Source organism: Coregonus lavaretus (assembly GCF_964263955.1).
Source record: "Coregonus lavaretus genome assembly, chromosome: 11".
NCBI lineage: Eukaryota > Metazoa > Chordata > Actinopteri > Salmoniformes > Salmonidae > Coregonus > Coregonus lavaretus.
This window is the reverse complement of record NC_139998.1, coordinates 16,214,946-16,229,712: the sequence shown is the minus strand read 5'-3', so window position 1 is coordinate 16,229,712 and position 14,767 is coordinate 16,214,946. Positions and strand designations below refer to the sequence as shown.

The 14,767-nt window shown below is 43.5% G+C and overlaps 1 protein-coding gene across 2 annotated transcripts in view; it reads left to right on the top strand.

Moving 5' to 3' along the window:
* LOC311137392 (protein bicaudal D homolog 1-like) overlaps positions 1-14,767 on the top strand; it is a gene marked incomplete at both ends in the record, with an annotated part of 91,685 nt that overhangs the window by 60,865 nt on the left and 16,053 nt on the right. For both annotated transcript variants that reach the window (XM_084171856.1, XM_084171855.1), the window contains 3 exons: positions 7,693-7,905; positions 11,555-11,707; positions 12,414-12,893. In XM_084171856.1, coding sequence (XP_084027982.1) covers positions 7,693-7,905; positions 11,555-11,707; positions 12,414-12,893 — 846 coding nt within the window. The remainder of the gene's footprint in view (positions 1-7,692; positions 7,906-11,554; positions 11,708-12,413; positions 12,894-14,767) is intronic.

Genomic DNA, 14,767 nt, shown 5'->3' with positions numbered 1-14,767 from the left:
TGACGATTCATCTTTTCTTTTAAATCCACAATTTGGATCCCTGCACAGCCTCATAGATGATTTAGAGAATTTTTCTAACCTCTCTGTATTAAAACTGAATTATAATAAGTGCACCATATTACGTATTGGATCGCTAAAAAATACAACTTTTATATTAACGTGTAGTTTACCAATAAAATGGTCTTACAGTGAAGTGGACATACTCAGTGTTCATATCCCGAAAGAAAGAAATTATCTCACTACAATACATTTTAATAGAAAGTTAGCCAAATTACACTGAATAAAAATATAAACGCAACATGTAAAGTGTTGGTCCCATGTTTCATGAGCTGAAGTAAAAGATCCCAGAAATGTTTCATATGCACACAAAGCTTATTTCTCTCAAATGTTGTGCACAAATGTGTTTACATCCCTGTTAATGAGCGTTTCTCCTTTGCCAAGATAATCCATCCACTTGACAGGTGTGTCATATCAAGAAGCTGATTAAACAGCATGATCATTACACAGGTGCACCTTGTGCTGGGGACAATAAAAGGCCACTCTAAAATGTGCAGTTTTGTAACACAACACAATGCCACAGATATCTCAAGTTTTGAGGGAGCGCGCAATTGGCATGCTGACTGCAGGAATGTCCACCAGAGCTGTTGCCATAGAATTTAATGTTCATTTCTTTACCATTAGCCGCCTCCAATGTCGTTTTAAATCATTTGGAAGCACGTCCAACCGGCCTCACAACCGCAGACCACGTGTATGGTGTTGTGTGGGCGAGCGGCGTGTTGATGTCAATGTTGTAAACAGATTGCCTAATGGTGGCAGTTGGGTTATGATATGGGCAGGCATAACCTACAGACAACGAACACAATTGCATTTTTCTATGGCAATTTGAATGCACAGAAATACCGTGACGAGATCCTGAGACCCATTGTGAGGCCCATTTTTTTAAAGGTACTTTATCTGTGACCAACAGATGCATATCTGTATTCCCAGTTATGTGAAATCCATAGATCAGGGCCTAATGAATTTATTTCAACTGACTGATTTCCTCATATGAACTGTAACTCAGTAAAATCGTAAAAATTGTTGCATGTTGCGTTTATACTTTTGTTCAGTATAGATAAGATTTTGCTACCATGGAAAGAAAAAATCACCCTGATTAACTCTTTAGTCATATCCCAGTTGACCTATTTACTTATGGCCCTGCCTACACCTAATTACTTGTTTTTTAAATTATATGCACTTTATTTGGAACGGCAAGCCAGACAAAATTAAACAGTCTTATTTATATAATGAATATGAATTCGGACTGCAGAAACTATTAAATATTAAACCATTGGACCTCTCACTAAAGACCTCTCACAGACAACAGCACAAAGGGCAAGAAGACAGAGACAACAATACATCACACGAAGCAGCCACAACTGTCAGTAAGAGTGTCCATGATTGAGTCTTTGAATGTCTTAACACTTTTTTAGTTACTACATGATTCCATATGTGTTATGTCATAGTTTTGATGTCTTCACTATTATTCTACAATGTAGAAAATAGTAAAAATAAAGAAAAACCCTGGAATGAGTAGGTGTGTCCAAACTTTTGACTGGTACTGTATATATACAACAACAAAAAATAAAATAATGAGTTGGTGTGCAAGCACTGAAGGAGCATTATGCATCTAATTTTATCGCAAAGATTTTCCATTACTGAGCACATACACACATACATGCAAAGACAGACACACATTCATTCATACACAGACAGACAGACACACAGCTGTCCTGAGGAAACCCACAGCTGGATGAATGAATCCCCAATGGTATACATGTGCCTCTCTCCATGGTGCTGAAATCCCAGAGCTAACCATCTGGCCAGGACAGCCTGGTAGCAGCAGAAAAGCTTAAATCTCGTAAGTTTTTGCAAAAAGATATGCATCAAGAAACATTATGCTTATGTGAATGCATTGCATTCAGTGGTGTCACAGTATTGATGCCTAGAGATAGGCATCACAGACATGATGCCTAAGTGAATATATTGCATTCAGTGGGGGGAAGATTAGTGTCACAATATTGATGCTTAGAGATTAGCGTTAGAGACAGGTCAAAGTTAATACATTGCATTCAATTAGATTGAAGCTAAATATGTTCCTCCTCTCTCTCTCTCCCCCCTCCTTCCTTCACCTCACCACCTCTCTCTCCCTTCTCTCCCCTCCCCCCTTCCCCCTTTCTCTCACTCCCTACTCACCCTCCCATTCCCTCTCTCTCCATCCTTCTTTCCCTCCCTCTCCCTTCCTTTCTCTCTTTCCCTCCCTCCCTCTCTTTATCTCTCTCTCTCTCTATTTTCTAATCCATATGTGGGAACTCCTTCAAGACTGTTGGAAAAGCATTCCTCATGAAGCTGGTTGAGAGAATGCCAAGAGTGTGCAAAGCTGTCATCAAGGCAAAGGGTGGCTACTTTGAAGAATCTAAAATATAAAATATATTTTGATTTGTTTAACACTTGTTTTGGTTACTCCTTATGTTTTATTTCATAGTTTTGATATCTTCACTATTATTCTACAATATAGAAAATATAAAAAATTAAGAAAAGCCCTTGAATCAGTAGGTGTGTCCAAACTTTTGACTGGTACTGTATATATTTTATTGTCACATACACCGGATAGGTGCAGTGAAATGTCTTGTTTTACAGGGTCAGCCATAGTAGTACCGCCCTTATGACCTCCAAATATGTCACTTCCTGTAATCACAGGATGCTGAAATTCAAGGTACGGCCTCCAGGGGACACTCTTTAACAATGCCCTGAGTTTCAAAGTCTTTACATTAAGAATGTTTTGTTTTTATGTAACTGCAGGGAGAGCCCATGTTGAGGATGAATTAAGCCACTTCCTGTTGTCACAGGAAGCTGAACCTTAACACAGGGCATCCCTATAAGGTCACGATTGGTTGTGCGCAAGGACGGTTAGCTAGTTAAATCGCAGTCCACGGGGGCGTCATGGTTATGTAAGGGTTGTAGGTGATGCTTTTCTATGGAAGAAAGGCCTTGTTCTCTGTGGGACCAAGTTTTCACATTGAAGAGTTAATTTCAAATGACCAGGTTTAGGCTTGCGTTCATTGGAAGCGTCTGCTGAACGATCCCATATGTGAATTGTGTTTCTAGCCTCATCTGTTCTACTGATGTCACTCAAAAGCACTTTATCTCTATTTCAGGCTTCAAGTGAGGCCTACTTTTTTGCCATGAAGGGGAAATGATTTAATTGTTAATTAGATAAGGGTTAGTGACTAAATTGGGTTACAGGAAGTGAAGGGGGTTGAAGGGTAAAAAATGTTGAATCTTACCAATTTCTTCATGTGAGTGTATAAGTCTGCCTGTCTGTCTGTGTCTTTCACCAATTTACCTATTTCAACTTTATCACCAACTTTTTTGCCTTGAATACAATGTATTGACTTATGCATCACATCAATTGAGGTAGATAGGAGAGGAAAAGAGTGGAGGATGGGCACTGTGATTTAATGAAGGATATTTTAGGTGTCATTTGTGAAATAAATCCTTCAGGTGTTAATACCAGTGATTTATTGATTAGAAGTCCAAACAGGCGAGTCCAAAATAAGTCTGAAACAAATAAATAATCTACATAGTCCGCTGATCTATTCATTATCAATCTACCTACCTTTGACCTTAATCTACCAAGTTCACCTCTCTAACACTGGAAAAGTAATTACATTTTTAAGTTGCTTTTCCATTCATAGCAATCAGGCGGTTGTTGACTAGCCTTGGTTTTTATTGTTTGTGTTGCATCCTATCACAGTGGAAGGGAAGTCACAGAGGGCTCTACCGTGGAGGTTAGGTTGGAAATGAATCACTGTTATATAGAAGTAGTTCAGTCTCCTCCCTGCTGAGCTCTCTGGGTCTAAAAATGGCCCAGAGCTGTCCCACCCCTCCCAATCAGGGTATGTCGCAGGGGGGAAGGATTTCAGGGTCGCACACCATCCACAACACACAACACACCATACACCAGTGCACCAGCCTGTGTCGACTGGAGATCTGTCTGCTCCTCATCCTATGCCTGAGGGATGAATATCTATAGAAAGGGCTGTCTGTGTGGATTCTATCGCAGACGGGCCAGACCTGGAGGCCTCAGGGTAGGAATCCATAATGCAGTATACAATAATAATCACTATACAATACCATGGACTAGACCCTGCTCGTTAACCTCTTATTATTCTCACCCCAGGATATGACATTAAACTTTAAACATCCTCATATCCACCATGTTTGATGTGACATGGCAAGAAGATGTTGTTATTCTGATGTCATATACAGTTACAGTATAGACATGTTGTTATTCTGATGTCATATACAGTTACAGTATAGACATGTTGTTATTTTAAGCCGTGTGTCATAGAGGATGCCTCCTGCAACAGGGAGCCGGAACATGTTTTCCTCCCATGTGTTTGAGCTGCGTTACAGTGTGATGATTTCTGTAGAAAATAACAGGAAGCAGATGGAGAGAGCAGGCTTTGAGGGTGCCTAGCTTCCTTTTGAAGGGGGATGTTTGAAAACCATCTGCCTCTCCTATAATGCTTCCAAGATCCCCTGTCTCTGTGGATGAGCAGCGCTGATTCTGAATCACAGGCAGCCTCCGTTCTGTCTGTTCTCCCTCTGTCCTCCAGAGAGGAAAGAGGGGGAGAGGGTCCTCGAAGTGGGGGCCAGCCAGGCTCCAGGCTCCTGCTCCAGGGACCCAGCTGGACTTTGGTGGGGCCTGTGGGGCCTGTGGAGCCTGGCCCTCCTGCCTGCCTGAATATTGACAGGCCCTCATCTAGAAGCAACAATGCCAGCTCGCTCACCCTTGTCGAGCCCAGAATTAATTACAGCTTTTGTTCTAGGAGCTAGGGGGCCTATCACCTAATCACTAACAGAATCACTCTGTGGTGTGGCACTGGGAGGAGAAGAGACACGAGGGACCTCTGAAACAAATGAAGCCTAGAGAGAGAGAGAGAGAGAGAGAGAGAGAGAGAGAGAGAGAGAGAGAGAGAGAGAGAGAGAGAGAGAGAGAGAGAGAGAGAGAGAGAGAGAGAGAGAGAGAGAGAGAGAGAGAGAGAGAGAGAGAGAGAGAGAGAGCCCCTCACATCAATGTTTTTGTGGTGGCCAGACAGAAGCTCCTTTGGTGACTGTGTTTGTGTGTGGAATTAAGGGTTGGTTAGACTCTGTGTGTGGTGTTAAGTATGCATTAAGGTGTCTGTAATATAATAAATGTTGCAAAAACGAATGTTGACATTAATAAATGCATTTCTATAGCTTCCAAAATATGTTTTACAATGGTGAGAGAGTGCCAAGATGGAGGCACGGTGGCTTCAACACAGCACCCCCTATCTGTCATCTAGTGTATATAATCATTGGTGTGAACAGACGGGGAAACAAAGGTGGCTTATACTGTAATCAGTGTCAATGGCAACAAATTGACAACACATTCTAAATGTCACATAGGGATCCTCTCCTGTTCCACGAGCCAGTTGATCAGTGTTATCATGATACTGACTGTAAACGTTGAATGGTTGATTGGGTGACTCTCTGTGTCATATGGGGCAGTTTGTGGTTGATTGACCATGATGACCGTGACCGAGGCTTTGCATTCCAGTCATTCAGTAGTCATGAATGGTTGAGCTCTCTTTCTATGAAAGAGTCCTCTCATCTCTGAGCAGGTTCATTGTGTGTGTGCACATGTGCATGTGTGCGTGTCCATCCTGTACTGCCACCCACCATATTGTGCTGTGTTGTTTCCGTGGAGACGGGATGGGGATCAGCTGTCAGTGTGTGTGTGTGTGGTCAACGGTCAATGGAAGGATGGATGTTGTATACATCTTCTGCTGCTAAACCTCCGTATCCCCCCCCCCACACACACACACACACATACTGAACAGAAAAGTACTGATATATACGCACAGACACGATTCCCCTCCACACACACACCATGACATCTGGTCAAATCTGGTAACTTAATAGCTAAATCATCAGATTGTAGGTACACACAACATTTTTTGTGGGGCTTTAACTTTATTCACATTAAGCTCTATTGCGCTCTCCCTGGATTAAGATCTGCACTGGAGCACAAGGGATTTAACCATAATAAATTACCCCTGTCTACAAATACACCTCAAAAGGCTGCACGCTGCTTATTCCACACTTTGAGTTGTGATGTTGACTCAAACATCTATTCGTAATTAAGTGTGGTAGAAAAATGGTGCATTGAGAAACAAGTTCATTTAAGGTAGTATGATTACAATTAATAAAGGCTTGTATCTTATCAATGATTAATTCCTCTTCTGGAATGTTGGGGAGATGGTGACAATTAGGTGGAAACAGTGTTCCTGAATTATTAATTGACCAATCAGAGAGAGTCTATCTCAAGCTCTCTGGGGGAATCGTCCAACTGGGTTTGGTTTTGAGGGAGTGTGGTACTGAGACTATTACATCTGAGAGGACACAACTCTCTGTCCAGACCTCTGTCTCTCAGACATGCACAACTAGCACTGTCAGATAGCAATACAACTAATGTTATATTTTTATGTTATGTACAATACACAAATGTTTGAAAATGTACATATTCATTTCCCATGAAGAAATCTCAATAAAAAAAGACATCACAATTTTACAGTTAAATTAAAATGTATCAAAATACTGTAATAATGATTTTATCCTTTGATTTAATTATGGGCACAGTCTATTCACAGTATCAATCAGACCGACACAAGAGAGCCATGGCTGCCGTCAACTCAGCCACCTCCTGGTCTTCTGAGGTCAGACCCTGCTCTGCTCCGTGGGGGCACCATCTCATGTTTAGATTCAGCCTTCCTCTTCCTTACAAGTCTTTATTTTTTTCTACTGGGCTGTCTGGCCATCCGAGGCTTCTGCTTCTCTGACAGTTTAGTGAAAATCAGAGCTCTGTGCCTCACGTCCCTCTGCATACCGACCAGACAGCATTTTTCTTCGTCTGGCAGGTGCTGACTGTACTGGGAGATAAACAGCCCTATTTGGCATGACCAGTGCTCCCAGTACAGCATACAGATGCCGAAATCATGTAGAACTGTAGAGAGAAAGAAACCATAAGCCAAAAAATCCATAAGCCATGAACCTTAACCATAAAACCCTGGTGCTGTAGAGATAGCCTTTACCGATGTGAACAGGATCCACCTTTCCAACATGGCCGGTAGCCAGGGGTCATTGGCTGAGTGGTTTCTGCTGTTGTTGATCACTGCTGTGATCACGTCAATCAACCATCAAGCCAAGATTCCTTCGTCATGACAAGTCAGCTCGGAGCGCTGTGTGAAAACCTGTGTCAGGAGAATGGGGACACTGTGTCTATTGATCTGAGACAGGGGCTGAAATATCATCGCACAATACCATTGATGCCAAGAGGGACAACCCTGGAGCTTTGTGGGTGAAAAGAATGGCCCTGGTGGGACATAGTCTTCTCCATAACCATATCCAAAGTGTATAAGATGCTTTGCCATTAAAAAGTGTGGACTGAACTGGCTACTTGAGCGCTGCTGGTGTCAGATCATTACTACCACTACCATTGTGCCCTTGAGCAAGGCACGCGACTAACCCTCTGCCTCTCCAAGACGAATTTCCGTTCTAACCAAATAGACAACAATGTACTGTATCTATTCTTTATTCTAATCTATTCCCTCTCTGTCTCCCCAGGCGTTTGGCCAGGCCTACTCCAACCAGCGTAAGGTGGCGGAAGATGGCGAGAGCAACGAGGAGTCGCTGCTGCAGGAGTCAGCATCTAAGGAGGCCTACTACATGGGCCGGGTGCTGGAGTTGCAGACAGAGCTGAAGCTGAGCCGCTCGGTGGCATCCAACGCGTCCAACGAGAGTGAAAGGCTCAACGCCGTGCTGCAGGAGCACAGAGAGGTAGTGACTTTTGACCACTTATGTCAATTACTCACACCTCAGACTAGTGTCATGCTGTAATACAGATTGACCTGTAGCATGGTGTTTCACGTTTACACTGTGTACATGTGGGCTACTGGGAATCCACAATATGATCTTCTGTACACAATGTAGCCTGCTGTAGCCAGTACTGGAATGTCACACATTTAGATTTTATTTGTCAATTAACATGAGGTGCATCTTGCTTGTCTTAATTTCTTCCCTGCTGATAGGGAACTGTTTTATTGTTGGTGGTGGTGTTTGTGTCAAACTCTGTGTAAGATACAGTAGCCATCACAGGGTCACTCTGAAGGGTGGATAGGGGTCATGCAGAGTGTTTGTGTGTGTGTGTGTGTGTGTGTGTGTGTGTGTGTGTGCGTGTGCGTAAGCGTACAAGCCTGTGTGTGTTGGTGTAGGTGTGCGTGCGTACATGCCTGTGTGGGGGGGGGTTACGTACGTGTCAGCAGTCGCAGAGGGGTTCGGGCCGAGGTCAGACGCTGCTGCGGCCACGACACTATTGTAGAGGGCAAATCCTGTGCTAAGCTAGGGAATAAGAGAAATGCCCTGACCTCGGCACATGTGCGTCCCTGAGTGAGCCGGGCTGCTCTCCCATCACACAGTGCAGGGCAGACTGTGCCCTCCCAGCCAGGGAGCCGCAGCAGTTCATTCACTAGTTAGATTAGCTGCTCCACGCGCTGTTGGCAGGGACCACTGGGGTCGCACAGTCACTGTTTGTTTCCGCTTCACTTGTCATTCCAAGCTTTTCAAAAATGTGAGTCCAGTTATTGTGATTCAAATTCAATATTATTTGTCTCGGATGTTAAAGATTATAAATAATGTAACCAAGTAACAAAGTCTAAAACATATTGAAAGATTACATAGGCTATACATGTAATTGGGCCAGAAACCATTGGGACTGTAGCGGGTGATTTGAACAGAGTCAGGCGCAGGAGGGTAAATCACAGAATAAATGGTTTATTCGGCAAATACAGCGTTACGCAGCAATGCGTAAAACTCTACAATGTGGTATAACGGCGCACTGGAGAAAACAAAGCACACGGGTGAATATCCCAGCGATACAATACATAAAGCTCCACCGAGCTATCGTCACCTCCACAAGAAAACAATCACACACAAAGACATGGGGGCAGAGGGAATACTTATACAGGTACTGATGAGTGGATATGAACCAGGTGTGTGTAAAAACAAGACAAAACAAATGGAATGATGAGATGAGGAGCAGTGGCTAGAAGGCCGGTGACGACGAGTGCCGAAGCCTGCCCGATCAAGGAGAGGAGGCAGCTTCGGAGGAAGTCGTGACAGGTACTGCCCTATGAAAAGCCTCCTAATGAATGAAAGGATATTCTGGCTGTTGCTCTTTAAAACGACTGGCCCCTCAGTTTCCCATTTTTACTGTGCCTAGTTTAATCAATCCAATACACTGTCTCTGCTATCTCTCACATGCACCTGTCACCTGTTTCCTTCGTGACCATGGCAGCCCTTGGCTCTTTGATGATCTGTTGGTTAGCCTGTTGCCTTGCTGTGTAGACCTCATTTGCCTGTGCGGCGCATATCAATTAGAAGCCGGTCTCTTTTTTAATGTGGGAGACAGATGCTGCAGCTACACAATGGGCTTCATTTGTCTCTATCTGCATCTAATCAACTTGTTTCATATGGATTCCAAACAGCTTCTGTATCAGCAGTATTTTCATCTAGGAAAACCAAAGGAATGTAGTGAAGAAAGTGTTTTTCTAGGTTTGGAGGCTAAAGGATAGAGACTAGGTTAATAGTAGGCTCTGTGTATTGTACTGTTTGTAATTGAAATAGGCTCTGGCCTGTCACTAGTTGTTAACCTACATTGTTGAAATGAATCCTGGCCCTGATGTAGAATGGGACACTGGGCTACAGTATTGGCCTTTCCCATTGTGGTTGTGTTGTGCTAGAGGTTGACGGTGCACTGGCCCTGACCTGACCCTGTGGTGGTGTGGAGGAGCCCCGGATTACCCCAGCCTCTATAGACCTTCACTGGCTGATCATTGGCCAGTAATCCCCTGGACATCATGGACAGCTCAGTCCTAATGCCCTGCTTTGTGACGAATATGTAATGAGAAAACACTACCCATTAGCAAACCTCCGGGGTCATATATAAGTAACAGTAATGTCACAGAGTTTGTTCATTAGCTGTTTTTCTCATATGTATTTTTGACATTCTATTGTCTTCTCCGTAAGTTTCCTCAAGTATCTAGGTAGCAACAGGGGGTAGTGCTGCATCAGGATGAGTAGCAACGCTGTGCTTTCAAGTACAATGCTGTATAGTGTGTCATGAGGTGGGTGGGTGTCTTTTTTAAGGAATGACAAGAGAAGATAAAGTGCTCTTATATTGAAGTGCCGTTCTTTTCTTCTTGGTGTTGACATACACATGAAAACGCTGTGCTTTTGCTGCTGAGGCTCATCTTCCCGACTTGTAACCGATTCCCCAGATTTATGACACTTTCGGTCACTACTAGAATTTCTCCCACCTAATATATCATCTGATCCACCACAGCATGTTCAGAGCTCTATAGCTGCTGCCTCTGTTCTCTGCGATTGGCCCAAAAGAATGATCTTGCAGCGAGGGAGAGTGCTGAATCTTTGCTTTTTACTCAAGAGGGGCAATTTGTTTCACAGTCTCAGAGTCTGATCATCATCAACACATCAGAGGAGATACTGTGTGCGTGGCCTATTTAGATTTGGTGCATTAAAGGAAGGCGAGAGGCCAGGTATCTGGACTGGAGATCAAGCAGAACAAAGGCATCTGTAATTACTGCATCCAGGAGTTTCAGAACATGCAGCAAAGTGCCTCTGATTCACATACTACAGTGGGGAAAAAAAGCATTTAGTCAGCCACCAATTGTGCAAGTTCTCCCACTTAATGTACCTATGATGAAAATTACAGGCCTCTCTCATCTTTTTAAGTGGGAGAACTTACACAATTGGTGGCTGACTAAATACTTTTTTTCCCCACTGTATGGTGCAAACACAGAGACAAAGTAGTGCTGATACATGCCAGACTGTTCATGTTTCGACACATTGACATTCATACTGTAGTTAATATAATGGCATAATGTTGTAACTACCCAGTAAAGATACTGTAGTTAATATAATGACATAATGTTGTAACTACCCAGTAAAGATACTGTAGTTAATATAATGACATAATGTTGTAACTACCCAGTAAAGATACTGTAGTTAATATAATGACATAATGTTGTAACTACCCAGTAAAGATACTGTAGTTAATATAATGACATAATGTTGTAACTACCCAGTAAAGATACTGTAGTTAATATAATGACATAATATTGTAACTACCCAGTAAAGATACTGTAGTTAATATAATGACATAATGTTGTAACTACCCAGTAAAGATACTGTAGTTAATATAATGACATAATGTTGTAACTACCCAGTAAAGATACTGTAGTTTGGCGGCCAGCAGGTGATCTATACATAGTCAGTGCAAACGATTCTATGTTATTTAAACATGTTTTGTGAATGATTATACAGTATGTACTTGATCTGTTGAATAGTTTGCAGATTAGGACCTGACTTTCCCTCACTTTCCTTCTCTCTCTCTCCTTTCTACTCCCAGAGTAATGAGAAGCTGGAGTTGCAGCGGAGCCGGATGAGGGAGGAGATCAGGGAGTATAAATTCAGAGAGGCCCGTCTCCTACAGGACTACACAGAGCTGGAGGAGGAGAACATCACCCTGCAGAAACTAGTGTCCACACTCAAACAGAACCAGGTCAGCATCAACACCATTACTGTTAGGGTTTACTGCACACACAGTACAGACAGCCACACCTGTCTCTCAGCCATTACCGTTGTTGTTTACCTCACACAGTCATCAATACATCTTAAAGTGACTCATACACAGTCATAGCAAATTACGTTACTCAAATGTTGAATCAGCTCAACCAAGTTCCTTATTGTCTGACCTTAAAGGGGCAATCTGCAGTTGCTACATCAATTTTTGGACAAATAAATTAATGATATGTACCCATTGATTCTTGAAGAATATAACTTATAAATGCCTCATGAGCTTGGTTCAACTCTCGTACCCTATCAGAACCCAAAATACTAGCTTGTTTTACTCCAATAATTGTTAACAAAGTAAATATAAACAAACACTGTATAGCCTCAAAACATAGATAAAACGGTAATGTTGATATCATGGATGGTCAGTCATTGCATCCATAGCTCTGTCTATGAATTTGAGAGTGGTTACATTTCTCCAGCCCAATCCCTCAGCTTTTTACCAAAACGGGGGTGGGGATAACGCTTGGTTATTGGTTCAACTGCTGATTGCGGCTTTAAAACTACTTATAATGTACATTACTTAACCCTGTCATCTATCTGTGTCCTTTCTGTCTGTCTGTTCTCTATCTGTGTGTCCCTTTTCCCTCCTGTCCTCTGTCTGTCCCCTGTCCCCTGCTCCCCCTCTCCCCCAGGTGGAGTACGAAGGTCTGAAGCATGAGATCAAGGTTCTGGAGGAGGAGACGGTGCTGCTGAACAGCCAGCTGGAGGACGCTCTGCGTCTGAAGGACATCTCTCAGTCCCAGCTGGAGGAGGCCCTGGACGCCCTGAAGAGCGAGAGGGAGCAGAAGAACAGCCTGAGGAAGGAGCTGGCCCACCACATCACCCTCAGCGACAGTGTGTATGGGGCCGGAGCCCACCTGGCTCTCACCGCCACGGTCGACGGGCTCAAGTTCGCCACCGAAGAGGTCGGGAGTAATGGTACAGCAATTCCCAATGGCGCCAACGGGAATGAGGATAGTAATGGCGACTGTAACGGCCACCTGGGACTGGCTAAGATAAACGGCGACTACCGGCTGCCCAGGAATGGGGAAGGGCTGCACGGTCCTGTGTCAGACCTCTTCAGCGAGCTCAACTTGTCTGAGATACAGAAACTCAAACAGCAGCTCCTTCAGGTGGGTCTCTAGTCTAGCTGAAAGGTCAAGAAACATAGTGTGTTCTTCTCACTACTATGTCTGAGGAATAGTTAGCCTGGTCTCAGATCTGTTTGTGCTGTCTTGCCAACTCTTATGGTCATTGTCAGGTAAAAATTATCATAGGAGTTGGCAAGACAGCACAAGCAGACCACCTTCCTCATTTGCTCTGAGCAAATCAATGTGGTTTACTTAGAGAGACAAAACCAGCGATTTGGCCTACACACCTAATGCATTAGAAGACGGTTATCGACCCCCTCTGTCCACAGCACATTTCATTAGGGAATGGGAGTGTCTTACTAGCGACTTCACAGTATTCTGACTAGACAACCGAACAACCTGACTCAATGATTACAACAGTCAGTGCTCTCGTCACACTACTGCAGGCAGCATCGAACCAATCACAAGGGGGTGACATTTTGAGAATAAGACAAAAAAAAAAGCCTGTCAGATGTCGTCCATCTTTTATTCTCTAGCAGACCATAAGTCTGTGACCACGCTCCATATGATTTACCAATGGCTTTACATGACTAATTTCAGAACTATTTCTAAAGACTTCCATCTCAAGTGGGCCATTGGGGCTCATTTGGCAGATTTTGGGGAAATGTAGGGACGTTAGCAGACAGGGAAGAGTAGAACGGCAGAGCGGTGGCGTGGAGGAGGGTAAGGCGTGTGCAATTTTGAGGCCTGTCTGGGCGATTAGTGTCAGACAGCGCAGGGCAGCGGATCCAGAGGAGAGCGGAAAGCAGAGGGAGAGAGATGGTTCTTAGAGAATCCCTCACAGGGACAGGAGAGAACACAGAGGGACAACACACATATGCACAGGGAGGATACACAGGACAACACACACACACAGGACAACACACACACACAGGACAACACAAACATAATGTACATACAGTACATACAGGTAACTGACAAAATAAAGGAAACACTTGAGTAAATGAGGGATACAAGGTATATTGAAAGCAGGTGCTTCCACACAGGTGTGGTTAATTAAGCAATTAACATCCCATGCTTAGGGTCATGTATAAAAATGCCCAGTTGCCCATGATTTTGGCTACCATGGCTAGAAGAAGAGATTTCAGTGACTTTGAAAGAGGAGTCTCAAAGGAGCATAGGCGGATTAAAGTGTGTGTGTGTGTGTGTGTGTGTGAGTGTGTGAGTGAGTGCGTGCGCCTCTCAGTCACCAGATCTCAACCCAATTGAACACTTATGGGAGATTCTGGAGCGGCGCCTGAGACAGCGTTTTCTACCAGCCTTAACAAAACACCAAATTATGGAATTTCTCATGGAAGAATGGTGTTGCATCCCTCCAATAGAGTTCCAGACATAATCTATGCCAAGGCGCACACTTGTTTCTCTTGCTGAGGTCAGTGGCGAAATGAATGATTACATTTGTGGATCCAAAATGTATCACTAGAGGTTTGAATTACTCTTCAAATGGATGTCCCCTCTTGAATTAATCAAGGTTCCATTAAGTAAACAACGCCAGGCTCTTAATTGCTTTCAGGAGAGGGCGACTTTAATTTGTCATGCTCACTGTGTTGTAATTTATATCTGTTTCCATAAAGCATTACATTAGATTCACTCAATTTATCCTGGATAGCAGCCATATTGTCACACCAGCCTTCGCTTTGGCTCCCCCTCCTGTCCAACTCAGGTGTTCGGCATCACCGGCCTTCTAGCTGCTGCCGAACCTGCTGATGGCAAATGCCCTTCACTCTTTAACCCCGGTCTTGTCTTGTCATCATTACACACACCTGGTTCCAATCCCCACTCTATCACTGTATATACAGTTGAAGTCGGAAGTTTACATACACCTTAGCCAAATACATTTAAACTCAGTTTTTTAC